Source organism: Danio aesculapii, chromosome 8 (assembly GCF_903798145.1).
Source record: "Danio aesculapii chromosome 8, fDanAes4.1, whole genome shotgun sequence".
In the NCBI taxonomy this organism is placed as follows: domain Eukaryota; kingdom Metazoa; phylum Chordata; class Actinopteri; order Cypriniformes; family Danionidae; genus Danio; species Danio aesculapii.
In genome coordinates, this window is record NC_079442.1 from 29,897,888 (window position 1) to 29,912,823 (window position 14,936).

Consider the following 14,936-nt stretch of genomic DNA (forward strand, 5'->3'; position numbering starts at 1 on the left):
TGAATATTCTAATATATTTTTGCTATTTCATTTTAATCAGGTATAATAAAATACATACAAAAACAGTCAGAAATACATCAATTTATAACACTGTATATAAACATAAAAACCTACAATGTGCATAAATGACTATATATATATAAAATACTTATGCAACAGTAATGTTATAAGAAAGACTATTAACAAATTAATAGCAATGGATATTAACAAACAAACAAACAACACTTAATGATAATGTCTAAAAGTTAAAAAAAATCTAAAGTTTAGCCTAATTTGTCTCCATATTACACTATACATAAACAAACAAATATTTTACTGAGAATCTATGGCTTTTATTGGTACATCTGAGACTTCATGAGGTGGATAGTGGGAGAAGGGTGTCGACCATTTTAAAGTGTAGTCCCTGTAAAATAAAGCGAGACATTACTTGTCACACTGTTAGACTTTCCAATATCATGAGCATATTCTGTGAATTACATTCTTATTTTGATAATCCTGAGATAATTGTTAATTGACCTGTGGATTTTCTGGCCTTTCCTCTTCTGAAACTCTTCCTCATCCACTGTCCACACGGCCCCTGTCCTCCCGTCCACCCGCACAAAGCATTTGTGAAGACTAAGATTGTGTCTCACGGCATTCTGAGAAAAGTTTGAAGTGATTATAAATTAAAGAATACTATTTTATGTTATAAAAATCGCCTGTTACTGTAAAGTAAGAATATTTAGCATAACTTCGTGATTTTTATCTTGTCAATAGCGGCACCATGTGGACACAAATATAATCTCCCGAATAAACTGTACCAATATCAGTATCTGGTTAACTTGGACAAGCCTAAGTTTTTTCATTCACTTTTCCTTCGGCTTAGTCCCTTTATTAATCAGGGGTCGCCACGGCGGAATGAACCGCTAATTTATCCAGCATATGTTTTACACAGTGTATGCCCTACCAGTCATAACCCATCAAGGGACTAAGCCGAAAGAAAATGAATGAATGAATGAATCTGGCACTATATTATTACAAAATATTCAGCTTTTACTATACAAAATGCTATTTCAGAAATCAATCTCTATTAGCAACATTGGGTTTTTAGTACCTTCCATGTAGGGGAATTATGACGAAAGTAGAAGAACATTCTTGTGAACCAGTTGTAGATTTCGTTTAATGTCCGTTGTTTGTCTGGGGCCTCCAAGATTGACTAAACAAGCATGAAATGAAAAATTGCATTAGTAAAAAAAATATATATATATAGAGTTCAAAGCAAAATTATTAGCTTTTCTGTGTTTTTCTTTTAAAATTATACTTTTAAAATATTTCCCAAGTATAAAAGCAGTTCTTAAATTTGTTTTTATAATTTTTAAGGTCAATATTATTAGCCCCCTTAACAATTTTTCCCCAGATTTGCTACAGAACAAACATCTATTGTCCAGTGGCTTGCCTTATTAATTTAACTTACCTAGTTAACCAAGTTAAGCCTTTAAATTGCACTTTATGCAGAATACTAGTATCTTGCTAAATAAGTAGAGAAATATTATGTTCTGTTATCATAGCAAAGACAAAAGACGTTACTTACCCATCTGATTAGGAACGCATACGTATAGGGCGGACGTATATTGGCACATTTGTAGTATTCAGCACTGCTAACGAAATCTGTAATTTGCAGAAAAGAAAATGACTAAGCCGAACATCACACAACAATTCTTGGAAAACTGAGCGGAAACAATCATAACTGCATAAAGCCTGATGTGTTTTGCTGCAAGTAGAAAACACACATCCGAGTAATGTAAATGAGTCAGGCATTTTCAATAACATGCTTGTGCAAACCTCGAAACTGCCAAATCAAAGCTTTGTAATAGACGGTTTATGAGCAAGAGCTCCAGCTGAGTTGCTTTTGGTCCAGATCTCAACCTTTTGTAGTCTGCAGTCCTGCCAAATATGGCAACAGGAAACAAGCAATATCACAAAATCAGCTGTAGCCAAAGCGGTAGGCCACCAACTTTCTAGAGTCAGGCCAATGGAAGTAAACAGAAGAGCGGAAGTAAACGGATCAACGTACAGTCTTATCCGTACAGTCATCATTAAACCATTTCAGATTCAATTATGCTTGTTCAGTGGCGCTCCTGTGTTAAGGAGCACAGCAAGAAGTGTATTTTGGATTTTAGGAGGATTTACCTGGCAGCAGGTGTGGTGGTGGGATGTGCCAAGGCTCCTGTTGTACCGGTGCATCACAAGCTCTCTCTGTCCTGCCATCTGGCTCACTCAATGGGGGGAAATTTAGTGCCAGCGGCCTCCACCAGCCTCCAGCAACTCCCTGATGGAGAGCACACAAGTAGTATGAGAGCGATATCAAGCACATATCCACTATTTTTTTTACCACATTATGCTTTATGTGAATTATGAGAGTAACGTCAGTAAACAATCAGTGAGGTGTTTTAAAAACAGGGTACATTGAGGTGTCATGAGGGGCAGATTTAGTGATTTTGGGGCCCTAAGCAATTACAGCCATAGCACCCAAGTCCTGAAATGCACCCTTTCTACTTTTATTAAATTTTTATTTATATTGCTGTTTTTTTAATATATCACTCAATCTTCTTTTAGACATTTTAAATTAATGCAGTCTCTACATTTTAAATGATTAGTTTTAGTAAAATGAACTTACAACTAAAATAATAAATATTAGGAATGCTCCGATCGATCGGCCGAAGATCAGTATCGGCCGATAATCACATTTCACGACTGGATCGGTGCTTGCTGATCTGGCCGATCTCATGAACCGATCTCATGAATCAATTGCAAGTGTTTGTTTAGGAGATTATAACCCAGGTTATACATCCACACCACAACAACACATGAACAATGTTTCCAAATTGCTGTTTTCTTACCATTTTTCCTTGTCTGACATTCATTCATTCATTTTTTTTTCAGCTTAGTCCCTTTATTAATCTGGGGTCGCCACAGGGGAATGAACCGCCAACTTATCCAGCATCTGTTTTGAACATGCAAACTCCATTCAGAAATGCCAACTGACCCAGTCGGGGATCGAATCAGCGACCTTCTTGCTGTGAGGCAATTGTGCTACCCACTGCGCCACTTTGCTGCTCCTTTTCTACCTGTTTTTTTTTTGTAAAGCTGCTTCTGACTATTGCATGTACAGTTGAAGTCAGAATTATCAACCCCCCTTTGATTTTTTTTCTTTTTTAAATATTTCCCAAATTATGTTTAACAGAGCAAGGAAATTTTCACTGTATGTCTGATAATATTTTTTTCTTCTGGAGAAAAGTCTGTTTTATTTTGGCTAGAAAGCAGCTTTTAATTGTTTATAAACCATTTTAAGGTCGGCAACGCAGTGGCACAGTAGGTAGTGCTGTCGCCTCACAGCAAGAAGGTTGCTGGTTCGAGCCTTGGCTGGGTCAGTTGGAGTTTCTGTGTGGAGTTTGCATGTTCTCCCTGCGTTCGTGTGGGTTTCCTCCGGGTGGTCCGGTTTCCCCCACAGTCCAAAGACATGCGGTACAGGTGAATTGGGTAGGGTAGTGATGGGTTGCAGCTGGAAGGGCATCCGCTGCATAAAACAAAATGCTGGATAAGTTGGCGGTTCATTCCGCTGTGGTGACTCCAGATTAATAAAGGGACTAAGCCGAAAAGAAAATGAATGAATGAATGAATTTTAAGGTCAAAATTATTAGCCCCTTTAATCTATATATTTTTTCGATAGTCTACAGAACAAATCATCATTATACAATAAATTGCCTAATTTCCCTAACCTGCCTAGTTAACCTAATTAACCTAGTTAAGCCTTTAAATGTCACTTTAAGTTGTATAAAAGTGCCTTGAAAAATATTTAGTAAAATATTATTTACTGTCATCATGGCAAAGGTCAAATAAATCAGGTATTAGAAATGAGTTATTAAACCTTCAACTGTATATGAAGTACATTTACAGATTGTATCTTGTTGAATCAAGGAGTTTTCATATTAATTCATTGAACTGATAGGACTTTATTTCTGCTTGAATAAAAATATTTTCTTGAAGTTATAATAAATGACATTACAGTGTATTTGTGTCGACATTCCAGATTTCTTTTTTAAATGCATTTGTCATGTTACATGGGGTGAATTCATTTAGCTCATAATTTTAAGACAACTGTGTAAACTTCATGGTTAATTGTTATAACAAGTTATATTTAGTTGATTTAACTCGTAATTTTAAGGCAACCGTATAAACGTCTTAGTTAATTGTTAGAACAAGCAATATTTAGTTAATTTAACTCATAATTTTAGGGCAACCAGGTAACTTTATCAGTTTTTTGTTACAACAAACTATTTGTAGTTGAGTTGACAAATCTTTTGTTCATATAACTTTGAATTATATTGTATCAACTTTTTCAAGCAATCAAATGGATTAAGTTGATTTAAAAAAGTAAGTTCACTCAACAATTTTACAGTTTTAAGTTGAGTGTACTCAAATTTGTAAGTCAACTTAAACTACTTGAAGAAGTTGATGCAATACAAAATACAAAGCTGAAACAGCAAAATCACTCACTGATATAACTCACATTTATAGTTTCAATGAACTCAAAATTTTAAAGCAACCAGGTAACTTACTTTTTTTAGCCAAACTAACAAATAATTTTTTACAGCGTAGTTTATAGGTGTAATTTTTACTTCTAGATATTTATTGGGGCCGCTTACCTGCCTTATTGGTCAAATCCGCTCCTGGGTGTCATTATTCTACTCAAAGTTCATCTACTGAATATTTTATAGTTTAATAGAATGAACTAATTACTTTCAACAGACCCTGGATAATCTCAAAAACTATTTGCAGCAATATTAAATTGTTAAATATTAACAAGTCTGCAGAGAAAACAGGCAAATTATCTTAAGGAAAAAATACAGAAGAGACTGAAAAGAGCTTTGGTCCCAGTCATGATTGTGAATATTACTTGTTTCATGTTAAAATACCAAGTGTAAATCTGTAAAGCACAAAGTCAATTACATGCCTCTTACTCAGTTATTAATGTATATGGATTATTTGTGGTGCAATGTTATTATTTGAAATGTTTTGTTTCTGTTTTTTGTCTTTTTTCATGCTGTAAATGCACTTTATTTGGTAAAAAAACTAAATCAAAAGATCAGACACAAGTGCTTTCTTTCCAAAGGATGTAAAAATGATTTTATATTAATATTAGACAACTCAATAAGAATGTTTTAAATTCAGAAGAATCAATAATAATATTTGCAATCTCAAAAAATATATTTATTGGAATTTTGGGAGAAATGTAATCAGACATTGAGAATGCCATCTGTTTTATACTGTAGAATAAAAGAAATATTAACAACCCCCTAACTAATAAATCCAGTAAATTCAGAAAAACAGAGAAGTTGCACATTGTTTAATTAAAAAATAAACTCATATTCATAATTTAAATATATATTAGTTTTTCCATGACGTAATAAATGCTGATAAAGGTGGATAGATTGTTTCCCATGCACTTTGTACAGAGTTACGGATGTTGTGTGAAATCGTGAAAAGGAAATATCACGTTCACTGTGAGAATCTCGATTTCTGAACGCTCTCATAAAACCTGTTACAGGATTTGTACCGTATATGTGGAGATGCATTCGAAGAGTCGGAGATGGAGCTGCATGGCATGAAGTTTCTGCCTCTCCTGTATGAGCTGAACACAAATAACATGTTAGTGGGTTATCAAGCCACACTTACAAAGAAGCTTGAGTCTTTTTTGGTTGGCGTTCATTGACTCAAAACCAATGAAACCATGATTCACTTTCTTACGCATTATCCACAATTGTCAGTGATGCACAGAGCAGAACTTGTGCCTGTAAGAGTTTGCATTGCTGACGTACCTGATTCTCCATGTGGTGCACCAGGTCTTGCTGAACTCGCCATTGTGCGATAGTTTTTTCATCTGTCCTGTGGTCTCGGTTCAGATGTCTAGACAGTTTAGCAATCATAATGAAAAAGATCAATGCGGTGTGCTGACATTACTTCAGACACTGAAAATAAAATGACAGACTTGCCTCAGAAAAAGTGTGTTATCTTCAAAAGCTTTTTCACAGCCTGGCCAGCGACAATGTCCGTTTATGAAAAGAGCACTGGATCTCTGGATCTCTGACTGTACTGGGCTGAAGAGGACACATGGAGGAATTTAAGGATATGGAGATTGATTCAGTTTTAATTTAATTTTCTTTTTTCCAGTGATACCTGTGAGAGTAATAGCTGGCAGACTGTTTCCTGTGTTGGCTTGATTCAGCAACAGCTTGGATGGAAATCTGCGCACTGTGGCCTGTGTCTTTTCTTCTGCTCATGGCTGTTGGGTTGCTCTCATTTGCTGAAAAAAAAAAAAAACTGTTCATACTTGTGAGTACCTCACTTCTATATTTATTCATTTATTTTGGTTATTATAATATTATTTACAAAAAAAAAAACTGTAAATCTATCAAAAATTTTAAGTACAATTAAATACAAATATAGGTCTAGGTTTAAAATAAAATAACCTAAAATTAAAACAACAACTATTGTTATTATTATTAAGCTCGTTATTAATGAATGAGTTATTATTATTTTTATAACCACTGCTAATAAGTGGTCAGGTATGCAGAAATTTCTGGTGAATTAAATTATACGCATGATCAGGTTTATCGAAACAGCAGGCAATAGCACATTGTATATTAAACCAATGCTGTGGAAACCTTTCTTATTCTTTTTTTGGTAACACTTTAAAATAGCGGCATATTAGTTACTGTTATTTCATATACTTACTACACTGAAAAAAATTATTCAACGATGATTCCTTGGATTTACTCAATTTTTTTTACGTTAAGTGGTTGTAAACAATTTATTTGGGCTGAATTTAAACAAACAAATTAAGTTGAACATTGCTCAATTTAATTTGTTTGTTTAAATTCAACACAAATAAATTGTTTGCAACAGTTTTGCATGCAACACTTTTTTCAGTGTACAAGAACTAAGCATGAACACTCTTATACAGCATTTTAATAATCAAAAGGTATTCTTATTAATATAAGTTAATGCACTGTTAGTTCAAATGAACTTCCACCAGCTTTATTTTCATTAACTAACTTTTAAAAGATGAATAAATACTAAAATAAATGTATTGTTTGCTCATGTTTGTATATACTTTAACCTATATTAAACTATGGAACCTTATTGTAAAATGTTACTCATTTCTTCTAATAATTGTATACACAGTGCTCAGCATACATAAGTACACCCCTAACAAATATCTCATTCAAATTCATATTTTAAATAGGAAGCTATACAATATTATATTTGTGCACAAAATAACTTACGATAACAGTCCGAAAACTAGTTCATTTAAATGTTTATGTTATAGAAAAGTATTAAATACAAATTTTATGAAGAGAAAAAAAATGAAGAGAAACAAAAAAAATTGAAATATTTAGTTGAAATTTTGTAGGTTGTAATTTTTTTTGCAATATTGTGCTTGAATTTAATTGCATTATCTTTCAATTTCTAAATATGTTTGGTGACTAAATATAATTTTAATAAATATATCTGTTTAATAAATCTGTTTTGTTTAAATGTACCAAAATACATTGCCTATATTAACTGAGAAATGCATAGAAATATTCTTTTTCAAAATGTGGTGTACTCAATTATGCTGAGCACTGTATATGTACATTTCTTAAATAATATAAAGTAGAAAAAAACATGCACATTTTATTACTTGCTATACTGAAACTAAAATATTAACAATCTCCAAACAATACTGTAAACATATGACCAGCACAACAGTATTTTAGAAAACAGAACTACACTTTTAGCCACAATTAGCACGTCCTTCACAGAAACTTCAAAAACATTTACTTCGTTTGAAACCTCCAGCACAATAAAGAGATTACATGAAGCAGTAGTGGATATATATATTTAAAAACTGTAGTTTGACAGAACATATATGAAATATAATAATATCTCTGAGGATTTCACTACTTCGACTATGTGAAAAAGTGAGGTGTGAATAATTGATTGAAACACAAACCCTGAAGCAGGAGAGCCGTAGAGCGAAGTACAGACGGTCTGATCTGACCTGATCGTGAATTCTGTACCAGCAGCTGAAGAAACTGCATTCGCTCTTCATCAGCAGATCTCTGCACCTACACACACACACACACACACACACACACACGCACGCACACAAACACACACACACACGATGAAGGCAGTTCACTGACAGCTGCTGATGCTTTAAACATCAGTGGCGTTTCAGTTTACCTGGCATAGAGGAGGTTTAAAGAATGAGGAGTTGTTGGAGGAGGCTGTATTACTGAACTGAACTGGTGGTACTGACTGAGGGACAGAAATATAAATAAATCTAAGAAATCAGTAATATAAATAAATACACTACTGTTCAGCCCTGTGTTCATGTGGGTTTCCTCCGGGTGCTTCAGTTTTCCCCACAGTCCAAAGACATGCGCTATAGGTGAATTAGATTTATTAAAATTGTCCCTAGTGTATGTGTGTGTGTGTGTGAGAGAATGAGAGTGTATGGGTGTTTCCCAGTACTGGGTTGCATCTGGAAGGGCATCCGCTGCGTAAAAAACATATGCCAGAATAGTTGGCGGTTCATTTAGCTGTGGCAACCCATGATAAATAAGGGACTAAGCTGAAGAAAAATTAAATGAATGAATGAATGACTACTGGTCAGATGTTTGGGATAACTGATATTTTTAAATAGTTTTGAAAGTTTCTTTAACTCACTGAGGGGTGTTTTAACATATGGTATTTTTATGAAATATTATTTGGCAATATTTGGCCGAGATACAACTATTCAAAGCATGGGCTGGTATAAGATTCTGACAGTATGATAACCTTGGATAAAAATACCACGGTTTCATGGTATTGTGATTACTGCTCTAAAATATGTGGTTTTTAAATGTCATCTAAAAAAACAACTGCATTTTTCCCCCATTGAACACAATATATTTTATTTTAAGAAACATTTAAAATATTTTAGAAGAGTAGCTTTTGATGTCGAGGGTTCTTTTCAGCTATAGATACTGTTGCCCTAAAAAACAAAATAAAATAGTTGTAAAAACCACATAAATGAAAAAACTTACATATACTGGTATAACATAAAGTTTTGCTGGTTTTAAAACCTTGACTTTTCCAAACTGTGGTAAACGTTGAAAACGGTTATCGTCTCATGCCTAATTCAAAATCTGGAATACGAAGGTTCAACAAAATCTACATATTGAACCAAATCACATTGGCAGCTGTCTAAATGAAGTGTTCAGCAACTCACATTAAAAATCAAAGATTAAGTTATGGTAGGAGTTTTACAGAATGTCAGGAAAATGATCATTACTTAATATTCTAATAATTTTTGGCATAAAAGAAAAAAGAAAAAGTAATAATTTTCACGAATACAGTGTAGTTTTGGCTATTGCAGCTTAAGCTTAAGGTTTGGTGATCCCGGGTCACATATTTTTAAAATAATATTTATTTCTGTGAATGTTCAGCGTCATTACTTCAGTCCTTTATGTTAAACAAATGCCTTCAGTAATCATTCTAATGAGCCGATCATTCTAATATTACTGATGTTGAATAATTTTTCTACACTCAAAAAATTACTTTTGCTGCCTGTTCAAACTATTATATATGAGTTAAAACAACAATTCTTAAGGTTTTTTTTTGGGAGGGGGGGGGGGGTTATGTTCAATCCACTTAATATTGTAAAAACAACATGAAGGCATTGTGTGTAACCCAGCATTTTACATTTTTACACAGTGTACATATTCTCTAAACCATGAGTGATGAAGAGAAAGTTAAAAATAAGAATAATTTACAGTATTTTTTAAATGAGGTATTTTAGCAATTTTTATTATCACTTTTGATGACTTTAATGTGTTCTTGCTAATTAAAAGACAAAAAAAGTGTTTCTTTAAATACTCAGAATGATATCCGAGGGAACATGTGACACTACAGATTGGAATAAACTACACTGGAAAAATTCACTTATTCATTACAGGAATCAATTAAGAGTATAAAATCAAAAGTTTCACAGTATTTTATTATTTTAAATAAATTCAGCTTTACAGACTACTTTCAAAAATATAGAAACCATAGGCATGTCAAAATCTTGGCAAGAACAATAATGTGTGATATTGTCAGGATATGATTAAACATTTATTTAAGATTAAGGTATCTGTGCTTTTATTCCATCGCTTGGTTTTTGTATGGTGTGATTTGTGTGTGTGTGTGTTATCACAGTAGACTGTTGTGATGATGTATGACTGTATGTACAGTTGAAGTCGAAATGATTAGCCCTCTTGTGATTTTTTTTCTTTTTCAAATATTTCCCAAATGATGTTTCACAGAGCAAGGATTTTTTTTCACAGTATTTCTGATAATATTTTTCTCCTAGAGAAAGTTTTATTTGTTTTATTTTGGCTACATTGAAAACAGTGTTTAATTTTTATAAAACCATTTTAAGGTCAAGATTATTAGCCCTCTTAAGCAATATATATTTTTGATTGTCTACAGAACAAAAAACTATTATGTAATGACTTGCATGATTAGCTTAACATGCCTAATTAACATAGTTAAGCCTTTAAATGTCACTTTAAGCTGAATACTACCTATCTTGAAAACATATCTAGTAAAATATTATGTACTGTCACCATGGTAAAGATAAAAGAAATCAGTTATTAGAACTTAGTTATTAAAAATATTATGTTCAGAAAAGTGTTGAAAAAATCTTCTCTCCAGTAAACAGAAATTAGGAAAAAATACGCAGATGGGCTAATAATTCAGGAGGGCTAATAATTCTGACTTCAACTATAAATGAAATATTACAATTTAAAGTTTGTTTTTTAAAGTCTATTTTGAAATATAATTTATTCCAATGATCCTAAAGGGATAGTTCACCAAAAAAAAAAAAATACCATTGCAATCATTTACTCACATTTCTCTTGTTCTAAACCTGTTTGAGTTTCTTTCATCCGCTGCACACAGATATACTGAAGCGTAATGGAAAAAAACAGCCATAGTATTGTTTGTTCTTATTATAGAAGTCAATGGCTACTTTTTCCCAACATTCTTCAAAATAACATGTTTTGTGTTCAACAGAAGAAAGAAATTAAAAGTTTAGAACCACTTGAGTGAGTAAATGATGAGTACATTTTCAGCTTAAAGCTGCATATTCAGCAGCCATTTCTCAAGATTTCAGCATTACACAATGCTTTACAATTCATTCTAACATTGTGGTATAATTCTCAATTACAATCAACACTGTAAAGGTTTTTTGCTGCTAATCATTTTTTATTGGAAACTGTGATACATTTTTCCTGGTTTCTTAAAATGAAAAACAACGACCCTTTTAAAGAAGCAAACCTGCTCCTTTACCATTAACAAACTCCTCTTTCAATTATAAACTGCATAAGACTAAAGCACTGAATTGCTTTTTATTAAGGCTTTGAAAACTGGTATATTCCAAGTTATTACAGACTTTTTTTAAAGTACAAACATGTATGTAAACTAATTTAATTAAATATATCTGAAGATTCTCATTGTGAAGTGTGATCTACACATGTAGTAAAATTCAAATAATAAAATACATCACAGTTTTTAAAAAAAGCTTTGTAAAATTCAGGAACTGCTGTATAAATTTGAGGTAAACAACACTCAATGTAACGTTGGGTAGAGGATGAAGGACGTACCTCAGAAAAAGTCTCGTCCACGCACTGATCTGAAGCTTGCTGCTTTAAAAGAGGAGGAGATGCGTCACGCTCCTCTTTTAGACTCTTTTGTTTCTCGTCTTCTCTCCCACTCACTTTCTTATCAGTCTCTCTTTTACAATGAGGCATTTCTGAAGTCAGATATGCAGAGGTGCATATAAGAGATTTGACATACATTTAAATTTCACATAAGATGTGGGACAGCCAATGAAATGTTCAGCTGGAATTCCTTAATTTATTTTATGTTTATAGATTATTTAGTATTTGTTCTGGAACTATCAACACTTCATACCATTTTGTATTTTTACTTAAAATGTTTACCAAAAAAATCTGTATTTTTACAAGGATTTTAATTTTACTTAATTTACTTCATTTAATGCTTTCATTATCTATTATAATGATATTAGAATGTAACCATTAAAGATTAATATTAAACCACATGTACAAATAAATTACTAATGTTATAATACTACATACTATAAATGATATACTATACTATGAATATATAAACTATAAATACTATAATTATATATACAGTTGAAGTCAAAATTATAAGCATCCCTGAATTATTAGCCCCCCTGTTTATTTTTTTCCCCAATTTCTGTTTAACGGAGAAAATATTTTTTAACACATTTCTAAACATAATAGTTTTAATAAGGCATCTCTAATAACTCCATTATTTTGTCTCTGCCATGATGACAGTACATAATTTTCAGTATACAAGGCATTTTTCACAGTATGTCTTATAATAATTTTTTCTTTTGGAGAAAGTCTTATTTGTTTTATTTCGGCTAGAATAAAAGCAGTTTTTATTTTTATGAACCATTTTTTATTTTTTTCGACTGTCTTCAGAACAAACCATCATTATACAATGACATTATACTTGCCCAATTTCCCTAACCTGCCTAGTTAACCTAATTAACCTTGGTAAGCCTTTAAATGTCACCTAAAGCTGTATAGAAGTGTCTTGAAAAATATCTGGTAAAGACAAAATAAATTCGTTATTAGAAATGAGTTATTAAAACTATTATGTTTAGAAATGTGTTGAAAAAATCTCTCCGTTAAACAAAAATTGGTGGGAAAAATAAACAGGGGGCTTATATTTCTGACTTCAACTATATATATATATATATATATATATATATATATATATATATATATATATATATATATATATATATATATATATATATATATATATAATATGTGTGCATGATTCTTTTATTTTTAGATATATTTTATTAATATATTATTAATATATTAGATATTTATTTTATTAAACCATTAGAAATGTAAAGAATAATTGAAACAATTTCTAAGTTTACACTGAAATAAAATCCATGAGGATATATTAAAAATGGCAAAATGATAAAAATGTCAAGATAAGAAAAATCCAAGATAAATGATGTATGCTGGGCATCTCACACAAAACCTGGAGGAATCAGAAGGAGAGTGCTGACATGATTACATGAAATTGCACTTAGTACAGCATACATGCAAAAAAACAAAAAGGACCAAAAGGCTCACTACAAATAAGGTTAAATGCAAGCAAGGCCAATGGCACTTACTGTGTTTAAACTTACTGTTATTTTAAAGCAGCCAAAACATAAACATAATTTCTGACATTCTGTTATGTTTGTGGTTTAAAATTTCTAGACTTAAACATGGCAATTGCTTGCAATCTGAACCCAAAATATGCATGACGTCTATCTGGCATACAAAACACAAACCTCTCACCACCTCTCAGGAAACCACACACACACTTTTTGCATTTTGCAAAAACATGCACGAGGGATGCAAGAGGGATATAGTAATAGTAATGATGTTGAGTTTAGAGTGTCTTGACAATAAAAGCATTGTTTCTTTGCACTCCTCTGCACTAGTCAAATGAGCAAAAGCAAGTGAAGTTCCTAAAAAGAAAGCATTTTAGTTTTAATTTCATCCACTGAAAAAAGCAACAAACACTTGCAATTGTTTCATTATTACTCCAAACCATTTGCTTTTCTAGACATTGTGTGGCCTGTCACGCCATATGTAATTGAGTTTTGAGGTTCACGGCATCGAGCGATGGAATATTACTCACACTCCACTCTTTTCCTCTTTTCACATAACTTCAGCTTTGCCTCAGAAGAATTTAAGTGAAACTACATACCAATGAATATTTGTCATCTACTTTCCTTTCCATCTCTACCACATGAAATAGGTTTTTGTTAGTCTTTGTAAAACAGGCGTTACAAAGATTTGAGAAAAAACAAAACAAAATGACTCACAGTGACCATAACTGTAGTTGTTCATCCACCCACTTTTTTATATGTTTAAGTGTTTGAGTGCAATGTGTTAAACATAAAATATTCAAAACTATTTTAGTAAATAATCCAACATGCATATAATTACATATGTATAAATATCAATATGGCACAGATTTAAGGTATGTAAAGTTAAGTAAACAACATTTTGTATATTCAAATGTTCAAACAAAATGAACAAAACAAACTTTTTAATTTAGTTTTTTTTTTATTGATTTTGCTTGAATAATTTAAACCAACTGATGAAATAAGTTCCAACATACTGTACATCTATATTATTTGCATGAACGCACATTTGATCAATACATGAATTTTGGATATTTTGCAAATAACAAAATCTATAGCTGGCTTGTGTAAGGTCTGCTTTGTCATCAATTATTAAATATTAAGTTGAGAATATCTCATAAACAAGTTCTTTACAGAGCGTTCTTTACCTTGCGCTTTAGTTGACAGCCGTTGTCTTCCTGTGCTTTTCTGGTTAAAAACAAGAGTGAGGGGATGTTTTCTGGATAAAAATGGCAATCAGAATTTAAAAAAAAAAGGTGAGAGACAAAATTTCATATCAAAGAAGTAGATGCGATGTTTGTTTCAGAGGTCATAGATCAGGGCGTGCAGAACTATTATTTCTTCGAGAATGGCAGAGGACAAACTTCAGAAAGACCAACACGTCAGTTTTTTAGGGGTTGAGTTTTCTTGTGGAAGATGAAAGACAATTTGTTACGTGCAAAAATTACTTCAGGTAATGGTAAAATGTCTTTCTGTCTTTTTAGGGTTAGGGTTGGGTTAGCAAAGGTACATTTTCATTTTATCCAAAAATAAAAAACATTATTTACAGCTGAAGTCAGAATTATTAGCCCCCTTTTGAACATATATATATATATAAACATTTCCCAAATTA

At 32.1% G+C, this 14,936-nt stretch overlaps 1 protein-coding gene across 1 annotated transcript; it reads right to left on the reverse strand.

Moving 5' to 3' along the window:
• Nucleotides 1–232: 232 nt before the first annotated feature.
• Nucleotides 233–14,573, reverse strand: foxp3b (forkhead box P3b). The gene is made up of 12 exons (XM_056464504.1): nucleotides 14,473–14,573; nucleotides 11,715–11,863; nucleotides 8,036–8,150; nucleotides 6,217–6,343; nucleotides 6,033–6,137; nucleotides 5,859–5,946; nucleotides 5,597–5,671; nucleotides 2,170–2,308; nucleotides 1,571–1,647; nucleotides 1,094–1,195; nucleotides 517–638; nucleotides 233–403 (listed from the first exon to the last, which is right to left on the reverse strand). Exons 2-12 carry the CDS (start codon nucleotides 11,859–11,861, stop codon nucleotides 313–315), a joined length of 1,188 nt encoding a protein of 395 aa, XP_056320479.1. The 5' UTR covers nucleotides 11,862–11,863; nucleotides 14,473–14,573; the 3' UTR covers nucleotides 233–312.
• Between the last annotated feature and the right edge of the window lie 363 nt (nucleotides 14,574–14,936).